This window comes from Macaca thibetana, chromosome 2 (assembly GCF_024542745.1).
Source record: "Macaca thibetana thibetana isolate TM-01 chromosome 2, ASM2454274v1, whole genome shotgun sequence".
NCBI lineage: Eukaryota > Metazoa > Chordata > Mammalia > Primates > Cercopithecidae > Macaca > Macaca thibetana.
Genome location: NC_065579.1, coordinates 4,729,068 through 4,743,926, shown reverse-complemented (window position 1 = coordinate 4,743,926; position 14,859 = coordinate 4,729,068). Strand labels below are relative to the sequence as shown.

Here is a 14,859-nt window from a genome sequence, read left to right as displayed (position 1 = left end):
AGACCATTATTAGTTATAATTTGTGTACAGGTAAGTAATAAAATTGTTGATAAGTTAATTTTTTTTTTTCTAGCTGAAAATGCAATTGAAAACATGGTGGGTCCAGACTGGAAAAAGAGGTGGTTATACTGGAAGAATCGGACCCAAGAACAGGTGAAATAAACGCATCTCTAGTCTTACGATGATATCATTGTGTTCATTTTCATTCAGGCATTAAAATATAACCTTTGTGTGGCTCTAGACCAGTCTCAGGAATTTTAAATGTTTTATGTCGTCCTTTCTAAAATATAATGAATCTTTAGAATAAAGAATAAACTACATAAGAAAGTTTTTTTTAAGTGAAGTAGCCATGTTGTTAAAAGACAAGAGATGAAACATGCCCCTTTTGTGGTTGATTACTTTGTTCATTTCAATTCCCTGTTTGAGGTAAAAAGGAAGATTAAAGTTATGAACAGGCCAGGCAGAGTGGCTCATTCCTGTAATCACAACCCTTTGGGAGGCCAAGTTAGAGGAATCGCTTGAGTTCAGGAGTTTGAGACCAGCCTGGGCAACATAGCAAGACCTCTGCTTTATTAAAAGTCAAAAAAAAATTAGCCAGGTGTGATGGCACATACCTGTTATCCCAGCTACTAGTGAGGCTGAGGTGGGAAGGATTGCTTAAGCCTGGGAGGTCAAAGCTGCAGGGAAAAAAACTTGTGAATAGAAGAAAATGATAAGGTTTTCAGAGGACGTACAGTGAATATGCTTGGCGGGGGAAAAGATACAATTTTTCTTGCCTTATTTTATTATCTTATCTATATCTATCGTTAAAGTCCCTACCTCTCACCTCCACCCCTGTTCATTCCTTTCTGATTCTTATAGCTTCTTTTCCTATCTGATATTCAATCTTATATCACTGTCTCATTCCTTGTTCATTCCTTAAATGAAAGAATCTAAATAGAACATAGACTCTAACTACATAAATTAATGAAATAATGAAGATGAAAAAGATTTAGCATCCAATCCATTTTCTTTTCTTGTTTGCTTTGTTCCTTGAATTCATTTAGAGAAAGGAGATCAAGGAATGGAAAAATAGAGGAGAAAGAGAGAATAAAAATTGACCAAATGAGATGTCCCTATTTCTTTATATTTTCATTTTCATTTTAAACACAGAGTTAATTGTATAATCTATATCCTATTTTTTCCTAGTTTCCCACATTTCTTGTTTCATAAGTTCTCTATCAGACATGAGTCTCAACTTCCTCAAAATAATGAAGAGACAGTCTTCTTTTTCTTTGTGTTTTATTATTATTATTATTATTTTGGTAATGACTTTTGTGAAAAATGAGCCATTAAGAGACTGAAGTGAAGCTGAAGAAGTGGACAGTTAGTGATTGGGTCATGCATGTGTTCAGGGTGCATTGGTTATCTCTGCTCTACAGATGGGCTGAGAGAAGGAGGTCTGTCAGAAAAGAATTTCTAGGGATCCATCCAAGGTTTCTGACTTTGATAGAGGAAGATGCATTGATTAGAAAGAGCTGCTGTAAGGGAGATAAACTGCAAAAGAAAAATGGTGTCTGGCCTTCAAGACTTAGTGATATTAGGCCTAAAGTCTCTAGAACAATTGATGGCACTCCTCAGCAACTGACTGGTGGTTAATGTGCTTTGGCCAAACACTCTCTGAAAGAAATGATTCCTGCTAGTAAGTTATTTTTGTCAGGAACTTAAACCCACAGGGGAATCCCTTCAAGAGAAACAAAGGAATTCACCTGAAAGTCAGTGCAAAGGGTCTGTAAACCTAGAAGAGGAATCGGGAAAGAAACCCTTTAGAGAAGAGCCTTCTCCCCCACAGGATTTCAGGGCAGCATGTGCGAGACCCAGGCTGACTGTAGAACAGAGGCCATAATTTGGAATATAGAAGGGAGGGGCATCTGAATCACCTGGGGAGGTGTTTATATATATTGTTTTGGTTTTTCCTTCAAAAGCTAGCCTCATGTCAGACGGAGTCAAGCTCTCCTTCTCTGTCCTTTCTCCCTCCCACTCCCAGTTGAAAACAAGTGTTTTCAGCCTCACACCTGGAGGTCACAGGGAGAGACAGAGATTCTAGAAGAGGTTGAGAATATCCCTAGGTCTCACATTGTAAGTTCACATAGCTGAATGACAGGATTTGGCAGGAAAAGAAACTTAAAGATGAGAAATCCATTCACTGAAAAGTGTTTTGTGTTTTTGTGTTTCTTTTTTGTTCGTTTTCTAGGAACATTCATCCCTTTGAAACATTCTCACCTTGTTTGAGCCAAACTAATGGACATTTTGGTCAGGATAGATCCAAGAGTAGTTCTCTCTTCTGAGGGCCAAGTGTAGTGACAGTCAAGTGGTGATGGATAGAAAGGGGGAAGTAAAACACGAGGCAGGATGAGCTTGGGAACACCATTACCAGCAATTTCCTTTCCATCTCAGACTGAATAGTACATGTTTAAGCAAACAGTGAACTTTCTCTTTATCAAATGCTCTTTTTTCTAAAGTGTTAGTTTTCAGAGAGTATTAATTAGTAGTTCCATTTACAAGCTAATTGTTTGCATGTATGTGTTAATCTTGTCTAACTACTCAGATTTCATAGCTGTGATAGAGTTTGGGGCAAAAAAAAAACACTCAGTTTCATAGCTGTGGTAGATTTTCTATTCTAGTAATTTATTTAGGGTAATGATTGAATTTAAAGCTAGTTTCTTGTATCATACAATTTTGAGTGGAGGTTTGAAAAATGACAAGATTAATTTAACACAGTATAAGAATCTTGTTATCAAACATAACTAGTGTATGTACGTTTTCCTCCTTTGGTAAAGAGATTATGAATAATTACAGAAAAGAGACTGGAAGTGAATTTAAGAAGGATAGATACCTCACAGAAGCAGTCTGAAGTACCTTTTTTTTTTTTTTTTTTTTTTTTTTTTAAGACGGAGTCTCGCTCTGTTGCCCAGGCTGGGGTGCAGTGGCCGGATCTCAGCTCACTGCAAGCTCCACCTCCCGGGTTTATGCCATTCTCCTGCCTCAGCCTCCCGAGTAGCTGGGACTACAGGCGCCCGCCACCTCGCCCGGCTAGTTTTTTGTATTTTTTAGTAGAGACGGGGTTTCACCGTGTTAGCCAGGATGGTCTCGATCTCCTGACCTCGTGATCCGCCCGTCTCGGCCTCCCAAAGTGCTGGGATTGAAGTACCATTTTTTATGAAAAGGCTTTTTAAAAATCAAACTGTGCATTTTATATTTATTGAAAAAGAGACATGTCAACAGGTTAAATCCTTACAGTAATCTCGTTCTTAAGTGTAGTTCTTAGATATGAGGCATTTTAGAACGTCAACTCTTCCCATGCATTCAGAGTGCTTTTTTCTAGATTCAAATTATACCCTACGGTCAAGAAAGAAAGAAAATACATAGTAAGATTCCTGGTGCTGTAACTTCCACAGCAAAAACATTTCAGCAAAAGTAAACACATAACAAGTATGGCTAGTCCCTGTGTTTTTTCCTCGCTCATAAGGCAAATTGTTCTGCGTTCATAGGCCATTTACCATATTCATAAGCCAGGGTGCTGTGTTCTTTCTCGTGTTTCTTTCTTGTTTGTTGTGATTAAGCTTGTGGTATATTTTATGCAATAGTAATATATTTATTAAAATCGAGACTGTTTTTCAAGCGCCAAATTGTGAACCATCTAAACACAGTCCTTTTTTAAACATTTTAAAGTGTGTTCACAATGAAACCAAGAATGAATTGGAGAAGATGTTGAAATGTAATGAGGAGCACCCAGCTTATCTTGCAAGTGATGAAATAACCACAGTCCGGAAGAACCTTGAATCCCGAGGAGTAGAAGTAGATCCAAGCTTGGTAATAAATACTGCTGAAAAGCAGGAATCCGCTTCTTTAATATTTGTTTCTTGCAGTAAATGTTACTACAAGTGTTAGTTAGATATTTAAGTGCTTAATTTGACTTTTGTCATGTGTACATTCGCTGACAGTAAAAGCTTAGTCATTTTGTTTGCGTGAAGAGAAGGAATTTTATTCTCAGTATTGCTTTTTTAAGGGTAATGCTTTAATTTGTAAATGGGGAAATTGACTTTGGCAAGTTCAATGGTCAACAGTCAGTTCTTGCAGAATGGGATGAAGCCGACCCAGACCTTTGCCCACATCACATTGTTTCAGATTGCAAAATAGAATTTCTGTTCAAAAATGGCATATGTTTAAAAATATATGTGTTTTTGTGTGTGATTTACAGTCAAATGTAACTCAATTAGATGTGAGTGGATTCAGAAAAAATAAAAAATAAAAAGGTTTTTTTTTTAAATTAGATACGACCATTGAGTTCTAGCTCCATATTCCTCTTTTATTAGTGTGAGAATAAAAATAGTCTATACTTTAGGCTACTTTTTGCTTACCTTCATGATACTTTTTGAAGATGAATGTTAAAAAATACTTTTGGGCCTACGTTTTTTAAAAACTACATTCTCTACTGCTTAGTTAAGATGTAAGAAATTCAAAAGCTCATTATTATATTAGCTTAAGTGAACACAATTAGAAAAATAAGTCTAGTAGGGAAATCAATCATTAACAAATTGCAAAGCCACACAAACTCTTTTAAAGATTATATGCTATTTATGTTTCTGTACTTGAGGGATGAGTATACTTATTTTAAATTCCATCGGAGGTCAGAACAAGTAAAAAAATAAAAATAAGCCATTGGTAAAACTCAAAGCAGTTATACATCTAGCATTATTTATAAATTGAAAATGAGATTGAAACTAATTATTACATCAGATATTTTCATTGAATATAGATTTAATTTTTATTCTCATTGGTCCCAGTTCTCGTTAACAATAAGTTATATTCAGTTTGACACTTTTAAATGTTATGTGGCACGTTGGTGAATACAGTAAGAGGGATTTTCTCTTCGGAGTGGTATAGAAGAGATGTTACATGATTTTTTTTTTTAAGTTTTTGCTCATGTCTTAGGCATGAATTGATTGTATGTTTTAATTAGTTTCTAAGACCAAGAAAACCTCAGGTTTGTTAAGTGACAGTTTGTTCAGTGCACTTTGCAAAGCTATAAAATAAGTAGCAAAGTACCACAAGAAGAATATTGCATGGACTAGATGTCAGGACATGTGAATGCTAGTGTATTTCCGTTATATTAGCTAATAATATGTCCTTTAATAATTGATACCACTTTTCTGACCTCACTTTTCTTATCTGTCATAATGGGGTTGATGTTTGTTCTTGTTAACATTATTGCTGTTTTGCTCAAAGAAGGACAGAATACCGGTATTAAAGAATATTGAACACTCGGACTATCTAGCAATAAAGTGGTAGGAATCATACTGGTATGGTAGCAGTGAAATTTGATAAACAGAAAGGAAATGTTGAGTTGATAGACGTGATCTGAGACCGTCTTCTTAGTCCTGACTCTTCTTAGATAAGGCTTTCAACCTCTTTTTGCATTGGTTTCCTCACGTCTAACTAGGGGAAGATAATACCTACCCTATCTACTCCACAAGATGATTATTTAATTATGATAACAGCATTTGTTTAAATCGTTGCTAATTTTTAAGTACATAAACTGGTAATGGTTCAGAGTAGTAGTAGATCTAATCTTTGTCTTAAAAAAAGTAAGTGAATAAAAAAATTTGAATAACTATGTAAAGAATAACCTTGCTTTTACTTTTAATTAACTTTTTTGGTAAATAAATTTTTTGTACAACTTCTCAGAGTGTGATTGATCAACATGAATAGTATACAGTAACTCTTTGTTTTCTTTTCTCATTTTAGATTAAGGATACTTGGCATCAAGTTTATAGAAGACATTTTTTAAAAACAGCTCTAAACCATTGTAACCTTTGTCGAAGAGGTTTTTATTACTACCAGAGGCATTTTGTAGATTCTGAGGTAGGGTTTCCAAAAACAAAGAGAAATATTTTTAAGCAATAGTTGTTAAAGTATGCTTAAAAGTAAACTTTAGCTTAAGCATTAATTTTACGTCCTTTGATCATCTGGGGAAAAAAGTATGTATAATTTATAAAGAATAATCTAACTCTTATCTTTTCAAAGATATTTGCCACTTTGTTAGTAACTACATCTTACGTGCGTATTATCCCCAATGCTTATAAGAATGTGTGAATATAAATAGTAAAAAAAAGTGTGAATATAAATAGTAAAAAAATAAAGTAACAGGAAATAGTCTCTTATAATTCCCTGACCTATAAGGATTTTAGTGAACATTTTTATGTATTTCTTTTCAACTTTTTCTATACACAGGGAGAGAGAGAGAAAGAGAGGGAAAGAGAAAGTGTGTGTGTATCTGTGTGTGTAACATAACCACCCATTTGCATAATGGAAATCATACTGCAAAACAATTTTTATCATGCTTTTTTCAGGTGTCATAATTATTTCTCCATATCACTAAATCTTGTTTAATCATGAAGTTCTTGTATTAGAATGATTCATAATATAAAGTAACCCCTAGGTGGCAGCAGGCTGATACATTTTGAGCATTTTCTTACAAGCAAAAACGCTTTCAAATATCCTTTTGAAAAAGCTCAGTTCATCAACAATCTTATTTAATTGAGACCTCTGACATGCTGTTCTTTCGTTTCCAGTAGATGAAAATAAATTCGTATTTAAATGCACCTAATTAAAAGTGGCAAGTTTTTTTGCATAATTTTAATTGTGGAGGAAACTTCTTTCTATAGAAACTTCTGTAGAAAGAAGAAACTTCTATAGAAACTGCCTTTTATAGAAAAAGTTTCTTTTTAAATACATCAATCTATTTTCATACACAGCTGAATTTTAAAAATGACTTGAGTGCAGACTCAAAGAGAAGGGGTTAACCTAAGGACATATTTAAGATAAATATGGTTAATGAAATGAAATATAAATGGAGGGTATATGCTATGAATTTCTACTTACATACAATGTAATGGAATTGTCTACTACTCAAGCTTATTTGCTTTGTCATTAGAATTGAAACAAAGCTATCTAGGTGTCAGACATATAGAAGCCAAATTATGTAAAATTTCATGGCTCCGTACAGAAAGGATTCTGTAGCTTAGATCTACAGTATATGCATTAGGTAAATCTGGGTACTTTTTAAGCTTAGGACGTATGTACTGGTTCTAGTAGTTGTATGTGTTTACGATTATAGTTTTCATTTCAACTTTGCATCTGGTAATCTTAGTTATTTAATATTTCAGTTGGAATGCAATGATGTGGTCTTGTTTTGGCGTATACAGCGCATGCTTGCTATCACTGCAAATACTTTAAGGCAACAACTTACAAACACTGAAGGTAAGCCACATAGGCACTGCAGTCTTATTTTGACATTAAAAAATAATAGTGGTGATATCCATATTTAATACAAGGATGCCAAAATACTTCCCTAAAACAGATTTATTAGAAAAACTGGCCAGGTGTGGTAGCTCATGCCTGTAATCCCAGCACGTTGAGAGGCCGAGGTAGGAGAACCGCTTGTGGCCTGGAGTTTGAGACCAGCCTGGGCAGCATTGCGAGACTCTGTTGCTACCAAACAATAAAATAAATTAGCCGGGCATGGTGGCACACATCTGTAGTCCTAGCTATTTGGGAGGATCCCTTAAGCCCTAGGATTTTGAGGCTCCAGTGAGCTATGATCATGCCACTGCACTGTAGCCTAGGTGACAGAGTAAGACCTTGTCTCTTTAAAGAAAAAACAGAAAAAGAAATTATTTGCTTTTAAAATAAACCATAATTGGAAAAGATGGGCTATAAAACATACCGGGAGTTTATTTTCATTGCATGAAACTCTTTTGGGAATTGACTCCTAGATATCACTTAGTTTTTTGGGAAATCTGCGCTTCCATTAGAGTATATAGCTTGAGAATATGACATTCTCTGAGACTCTATGACTGTGAAAAGTATTAACTTAGCAATAGTTCTAACATGATAAAAATTTACTCTCCATATATAGGTTAATTTTATCATCTTTTTTCATTTATAAAAATGATGCTTCTCAGGTTTTTTAACTTTCTTTAAACAGTTAGGCGATTAGAGAAAAATGTTAAAGAGGTATTGGAAGATTTTGCGGAAGACAGTGAGAAGAAGATTAAATTGCTTACTGGTAAACGTGTTCAACTGGCGGAAGACCTCAGTAAGTAGTTCTTCCTGCCCTCTACCTTACTACCTTTCCACCTTTCCCATTTCCATTTGCTTGTTGATCCATTTAATCTCAAGCTTACAGAAAAGGTACAAAGAATTGGGCTGGGCGCGGTGGCTCACGCCTGTAATCCCAGCACTTTGGGAGGACAAGGCGGGCAGAAAACAAGGTCAGGAGATCGAGACCATCCTGGCTAACACAGTGAAACCCCATCTCTACTAAAAATACAAAAAAATTAGCCACGTGTGGTGGTGGGCGCCTGTAGTCCCAGCTACTCGGGAGGCTGAGGCAGGAGAATGGCATCAACCTGGGAGGCGGAGCTTGCAGTGAGCGGAGATCCTGCCTGGAAGTGCACTCCAGCCTGGAAGAAAGAGTGAGACTCTGTCTCAAAAAAATAAAAAGTGTGTTACAATGAATTTTTTTCTTCTCCAAACTATTTGCAAGTAAGTTGATGACCTTAAGTCCTATCACTTCCAAGTAGGTTCATGTATAGTTCTTAGAAACCGATTTTCTCACAGCAACCAAACACTGATAAATTACAATATCTAATTCTCAGACCCCTTTCAAGTTTCACCCATTCTCCAGTATTATCCCTCCATATAACAAGATGTCCCAGGCTCAATACTGACCCAGCTTCCTTTTTATGAAGAACGGTGTTTAAAAATGGAGACCTAGACATTATATATGCTCACTGTTATTAGAATATCACTAATTCCTGGTTTCTCAGTGGAAAGAGCTAGGAAATAAGTGTTGTGTATGTTTGTGTGTGTGCAGGTGAATATACACACACTGACATCTGTACTCCTAAATCATGTGTATATTTATATATTAAAACCTGAGTTGATACTGATGCTTCCCATTTTAACCCAGCTTACAGGATTTGTTCTAGTGTTCTCCCTTTCAGTATATGTCACCCCCTTTCCTGATGGAAAATGGGCTTCTAGTATCCTTAATATATTTTCACATTTTGGTCAGTCCTCCTATACATAACCAAACTTGAATGAAGATATGTCGTTTTCCATTGCAGAAATGTTCTTTTTCCCCAGCTTGGACTCTTAACACTACACACCAGGCCATTACATGGTGCCACACCCAGCATTGACACTTCTTTTACCTTGTCTGGGCTCTGACATCTGTGCCAGGTTGCTTTTCTTCATGGAGTCCTTTTTACTGAGCTCTGCTCTGACGCTTCGTGCTGGGTGCCTCCCTATCTCATCCTTCCCACCTGCTAGCCCCTACCCGACCCCACAGATTCCCTCTTCACCTGAAGCCAGACCATGCCTTTGTGGAGATACCCTCTTTACCCTGCCTGTGCTTTGCCAGCCTGCACCAGGCCACCCTCCTGCACAGATACTCTCCTCATTACTGGACCAGGCTACCAACAGCCCCGTATGAATCCATTAACCCAGGTCAGGCATTAACACCTACAGTAGGCTACCGCAGCTTCCCCTTCCCACCCTCCTAGCTTGGCCCTACTAATAATCACTTTGTCACTGTTCAGGGGGATATTTGGTTCTTTCTTGTAGGTTCCTAGCTTTAAGATAGGATTGCCTACTAAAATTTACTTAGATCCTTGAGAACTCAAGGAAATCAGTGAAACATTATTGTTATTAAATAAAAATAAAATACCTGTAGTTGGTTCCTCTGTTTGAGCCTGTCTTGTTACAAGTTTCCCTTATTTCAGCTTCGTGTAACCAAGTATTTTTTTCTTTCAATTTTTTTCTCTCAATTTGCTGTCTTACTAGTTTTCTGATATCTAAAAGGAAAAAAAGCAGATACTATTAAGAAATTAGAAGTTCTGCAAATTTAAAAGCAGTTTCTAAGCTGAATTGTAGGATTACAATCAATCAATAGGAATATCCTGAAGAAAACAGGCAGGGTTCTTCTGTTTTATACCCTGTGCCTGCGCAGTGTGCTCTCCCCTCGTCATCAGCCCTGTGGTCTCATTCTCTCCCTCTAGTAATAATCTAAGGTCTGCAGTGCTTTCTCCTTTCCTTTTCTTTCTTCCTTTAAATATTCTTCTTTTGAAACATTTTAACTTTTATTTTCATTTTCTGTCACTTTTGGTTTTTTTCATGCCACCTTGGCAGTATAGTTAAGTTTGTGCTAACGTAGAAGATTAGTGCTCAAATCTGAATTGCCATTTACTACTAGCTGTGTCATTCTCGGCCGGGAATCTCCCAGAGCCTTAGCTTCTTTATTTGTAAAATGACTATTATAGCGGTTGTTTCTCAGGATTGTTAGAATTACTTCAGCAAACATTTGCAAGTCCCTGGTTCATAATTGCATGCTAAATTAGCATTGTTACAGGAAGAGGTATGTCATTGTCACAGTGTATACAAATGTATTTCTTATATATCCCTCATGATATAATTATCAAGACAGTGAAACAATTCAATGAATTTTACCAGCATAACACATTTTTAAGTGATTGAAAAATCGTAAGCATCTTTTCTTATGTTTTTAATAGAGGCTTTGCAACACCGTCACTCTCCGCTCCCCATTTGATTATTTTAAAAAAGTGGATTACTAACTCAGATAGGTACACAGTCAAGCCAAGTTTTATGTTCTACTGGTGGTTTTCCTGAGAAAGCAGTTATGTAACTCCCTTGGAATGATTTACTACTTTTGTACATATAAAATTGTGGTGGTGTTAACGTACCAAATAATGTCCTTGGAAGCAAGGGTTTTGCCAGTGACTCAGCTCCGTCAGTCACCCTCAACGAGATGAGCCATGACTTTATCCGTTAGTTGGAAAAGAGTCTGGAGAGTGCCTTTTGCTTATTGTTTATCGTTGGTCTGACACTTGGGAATATGGTCATGGCTACTTCAGCCAGCCAGAAAACTTTCAAAATTTAAGTTATTAATGTATTATAAGGATCAAAATTTCTAGTATAACCTGTTCAGTTAGAACATAGTATGTTGGTTAATTGGATTTGGAGAAAGGGAGGCAATCAGGTTTTTATTACAGTTTCAACATGTTGCAAAAGATTGTATAGATTGTTAAAATGTTGATGCATTCATATTTTTTTGCCAGTTTTAAGCTTGTACGATTTTAAATCATTTTCTCACCTTGGAGACTCACTGACTGCCCTTTTTTTTTTTTGAAATGGAGTGTAGTGGCTGGAGTGCAGTGGCACAATCTCAGCTCACTGCAAGCTCCGCCTCCCGGGTTCAGGCCATTCTCCTGCCGCAGCCTCCCGAATAGCTGAGACTACAGGTGCCCGCCACCTCGCCCGGCTAATTTTTTTTGTGTTTTAAGTAGAGACAGGGTTTCACCATGTTAGCTAGGATGGTCTCAATCTCCTGACCTTGTGATCCGCCTGCCTCAGCCTCCCAAAGTGCTGGGATTACAGGCATGAGCCATCGCACCCGCCCTTGACTGCCCTTTAAGATGAGTACATAAGTAGTAGTAATACATTTTTCTTTCACATCCTGAAGGAGATGCACTATGTTCACTATTGAAATGAAACCATAAAGCTAGAGTTAGGAAGATTGAAGAAATGAAAAAGCTCACATGATTTTTGTCTCAGGAGAGGCTCTTCTAGGAAGGAGGCTCTTCGAGGATTCTTCGGAGATACGGTGGATTCTACAGCTGGAACAGGGAAAGGACAAGATGAGCCTGTGGGTGTAGAAAGGAAGGGAGTGCTTGAAAGATGATGAGGCGATGTCAGCAGGTCACAGAAACCCTCTGAAGCAGGCTCCACTTGGCCAGGCTGGGGACAGTTTGGGCTCCAAAATAATGACAGTAACAAATTTTAACTCACTGAATGAAATAGGAATCCATACATTGGTAATTATGTAAATAGAGGAATAAAACCAGTGATGCAAAAAGGGATGTATATGTCATCGCACAAAATATGTTCACAGAACATATGTACTAATTAAAAGAGGAAAAAGAGTAACTTTACAGTGGAGAGGCCTGGCAATCATCACTTGAAGCAAGTGGTCAGAGTTAATACTATCAGTAATGGTCAAATCAAAACCATACGCCATCCTCTAAAATGCAAGAAGACTCCTGCAGTACTTCTAGTATATTCTTACCAAAGATGTAGAACTTAAATTTGGTCATAGCAATACATGAGACAAACCCAAGTTAAAGCACAGTCTGTAAAATAACTGGCCTGCAATCTTCAAATGCATAAAGATCATGAAAGACAAGGAAAGAGTGAAGAACTGCTCCAGCTGGAAGAGACTTAAAACTAAATGCAATGTGTGATCCTAGATTGGATCTTTTTGCTCTAAGGACGTTAATGGGCCAGTTAGTAAATTTGAAGGGGATCTGAGGGTTCCTTCCATTGTAGTAATATATCAGTGTTAATTTTTAAATTTTGATTGTTAAGTTGGGATTATTTAGGAAAATACCCTTATTCATAGCAAATACACAGTAGAATATTTGGGCATGATAACACATGATTACAACAAATGTTTCAGGAAAAATGTGTTCTTTGTAGTGGTCTTGCAACTTTTCTCTAAGTCTGAGAGATTGTTTTCACATAAAAGGTTAAAGGTTTAATTTTGTTTTTTTTAACTGATAATGGATTAGGGTCATGTGAAAGTACTTTAGAGAAGACAAGACTTTTGAAAACATCATCTGTAAAGACGTTGAAAGACTGAGTTACCTCATGGGTAATTTAATAGGATATGCAGCTGATTTTTCCACCTTAATTTCTTGTTTGCAGTATCTACCCATACTTAGAATTGTCTGGTCTTAAAATATGCCCATTAGGACTTTCATGAAATTCTTTTGATTTTTGTAGAAAGTTCAGTTTCAGAGGATTTTTTTAAATAGATATTTAAGTTTGGTGTCAACTTAGATAAAATCTATTTGGATTCCCAGTATAAATTTTAGTAATGTGTCCAATCTGTTTATTGAAATAGACTACAACTTTAGAATACTTTCTTTAGAGACATGAAGATTGGTATGTTATGGCTCAATTCAAAGTTGTTCTTTCTATTATGATCTATTTTATGATTCATAAAATCTATCTTGTGTTTGTCATCATAAGTGGAATTTGTTTTCTGCCCCATTCTACCTCAGAAACTAAGTATCTGGGCACCCATAACAATTGGTAGTAGTGTTTGCTTTGCTACTAAGCCAAGTTTCACCAGTACAGTGGGTAATTATTTTATTGTTCTATGAACATTGTATCCGCTGTTTACTAGGTTATTGTGAGGTTTTGGACCTTCATAGAAATTGCTTGGAACTGTTGTTCACTAAAGCCTGTTATACTTTTTATTCTCTGTGCGTGTCATCAGGGACTCATTGATACTGACACATTCGAGGGTCATTACTGATCGTTTAGATTGCTCTAAGACCTAAGGGGTCTTGGCCAGGTGTGGTGGTACATGCCTGTAATCCCAGCACTGTGGCAGGCTGAGGCGAGTGGATCACCTGAGGTCAGGAGTTTGAAACCAGCCTGGCCAATATGGAGAAACCCCATCTCTACTAAAAATACAAAAATTAGCTGGGCGTGGTGGCCGATGCCTGTAATTCCAGCTACTCTGAGGCTGAGACAGGGGAATCGCCTGAACCCGGGAGACAGAGGTTGCAATGAGCCGAGATCACACCATTGCACTCCAGCCTGGGTAACAGAGACAGACTCCATCTCAAAAAAAAAAAAAAAAATCTAAGGAGTCTTTTGTCCTTATTTTAGAATAAATTTCTTTTGATTTTGTGTAAAAACTTGAAACTGTTTTTGAATGTAAAGTAACATTTGATTACTTTTCTTGTGCCAGATATTAGGTTAAATGCTTTATGTGAATTTTCATTTGATTGTCACAGCTTTTGAGTTAGGTAGTTATTTTTCTCATTTTACAGATGAAATGGAGGGTTAGAAACCCATAGGTAGTAGATGCTAAAGCTGAGATTTGGACCTGGGTCTTCTAAATTTTAACTACTGGGTCTATTAAAATAATTTGGGAGGGAGGAAAAAACTCAGGCCTTTGGAAAATATGATTACATAAAATTGTCCTTTATATTGAGAAGCTTCCATAGTTACCAGTGTCCTTCACAGGGTTGATCAGAAAGACGTACATATTAGTGATGATGATAATGGTGAAGATAATCATTATTACCACAGGTACTTCTTATAATATAAGTATCTTTGGATTTTAAACTTTCAAATTGTATGAAAACTTTAATAGAACATCTGAGTAAATGAACAGTACAGTGTGCATGAAACCACTAAGCAAACTAAGGGAAATTAATTTTCTTTATATGATTTGTTAACATATCTCTAGATATACTTTATCAGATTCCACCATGGGTAAGTAGTGCCTAAGTTGCCCCGTATTTAGAGTTTTTCAGTGAGGTTGTGTTCCTACGTAGAATCCTAAAGTTCAGCTATAACAGATATATTAATAAAGTCTATAGAATCTTTAATTGAGCATAATGGTGGCTGTTATTTTAAGTTGAGGCTTTTTGTTGAGCTGGATTGAAAGTGCAACTTATTAGAAGTTGCAGTATATTTCTTCCTGTTTCTTGTTCTTTATGTGAGCAGAAGATATACTTTAGTAGACCGAACACTTCAGAGCTGTATCTCATTTACCAATAAAATGTGAAAACAGTGGTAAATTCCTTCACTTGGGCTACCATTGTACAGGCCTATTTTAATGGTATAGTTTGCTATCCTTTATGTTAAAAGCAGTATAGCTTAAAGAGGCTGGTAAATTGGAATTTTCCAATATCCTCAGCTTTTTTCCTTCTGCAG

At 36.5% G+C, this 14,859-nt stretch overlaps 1 protein-coding gene across 6 annotated transcripts in view; it reads left to right on the top strand.

Annotated features, from left to right (window-relative positions):
• Positions 1-14,859, top strand: part of OPA1 (OPA1 mitochondrial dynamin like GTPase) — a 96,932-nt gene that overhangs the window by 61,408 nt on the left and 20,665 nt on the right. For all 6 annotated transcript variants that reach the window (XM_050779107.1, XM_050779106.1, XM_050779101.1 and 3 more), the window contains 5 exons: positions 74-153; positions 3,712-3,852; positions 5,788-5,904; positions 7,209-7,302; positions 8,030-8,140. In XM_050779107.1, coding sequence (XP_050635064.1) covers positions 74-153; positions 3,712-3,852; positions 5,788-5,904; positions 7,209-7,302; positions 8,030-8,140 — 543 coding nt within the window. The remainder of the gene's footprint in view (positions 1-73; positions 154-3,711; positions 3,853-5,787; positions 5,905-7,208; positions 7,303-8,029; positions 8,141-14,859) is intronic.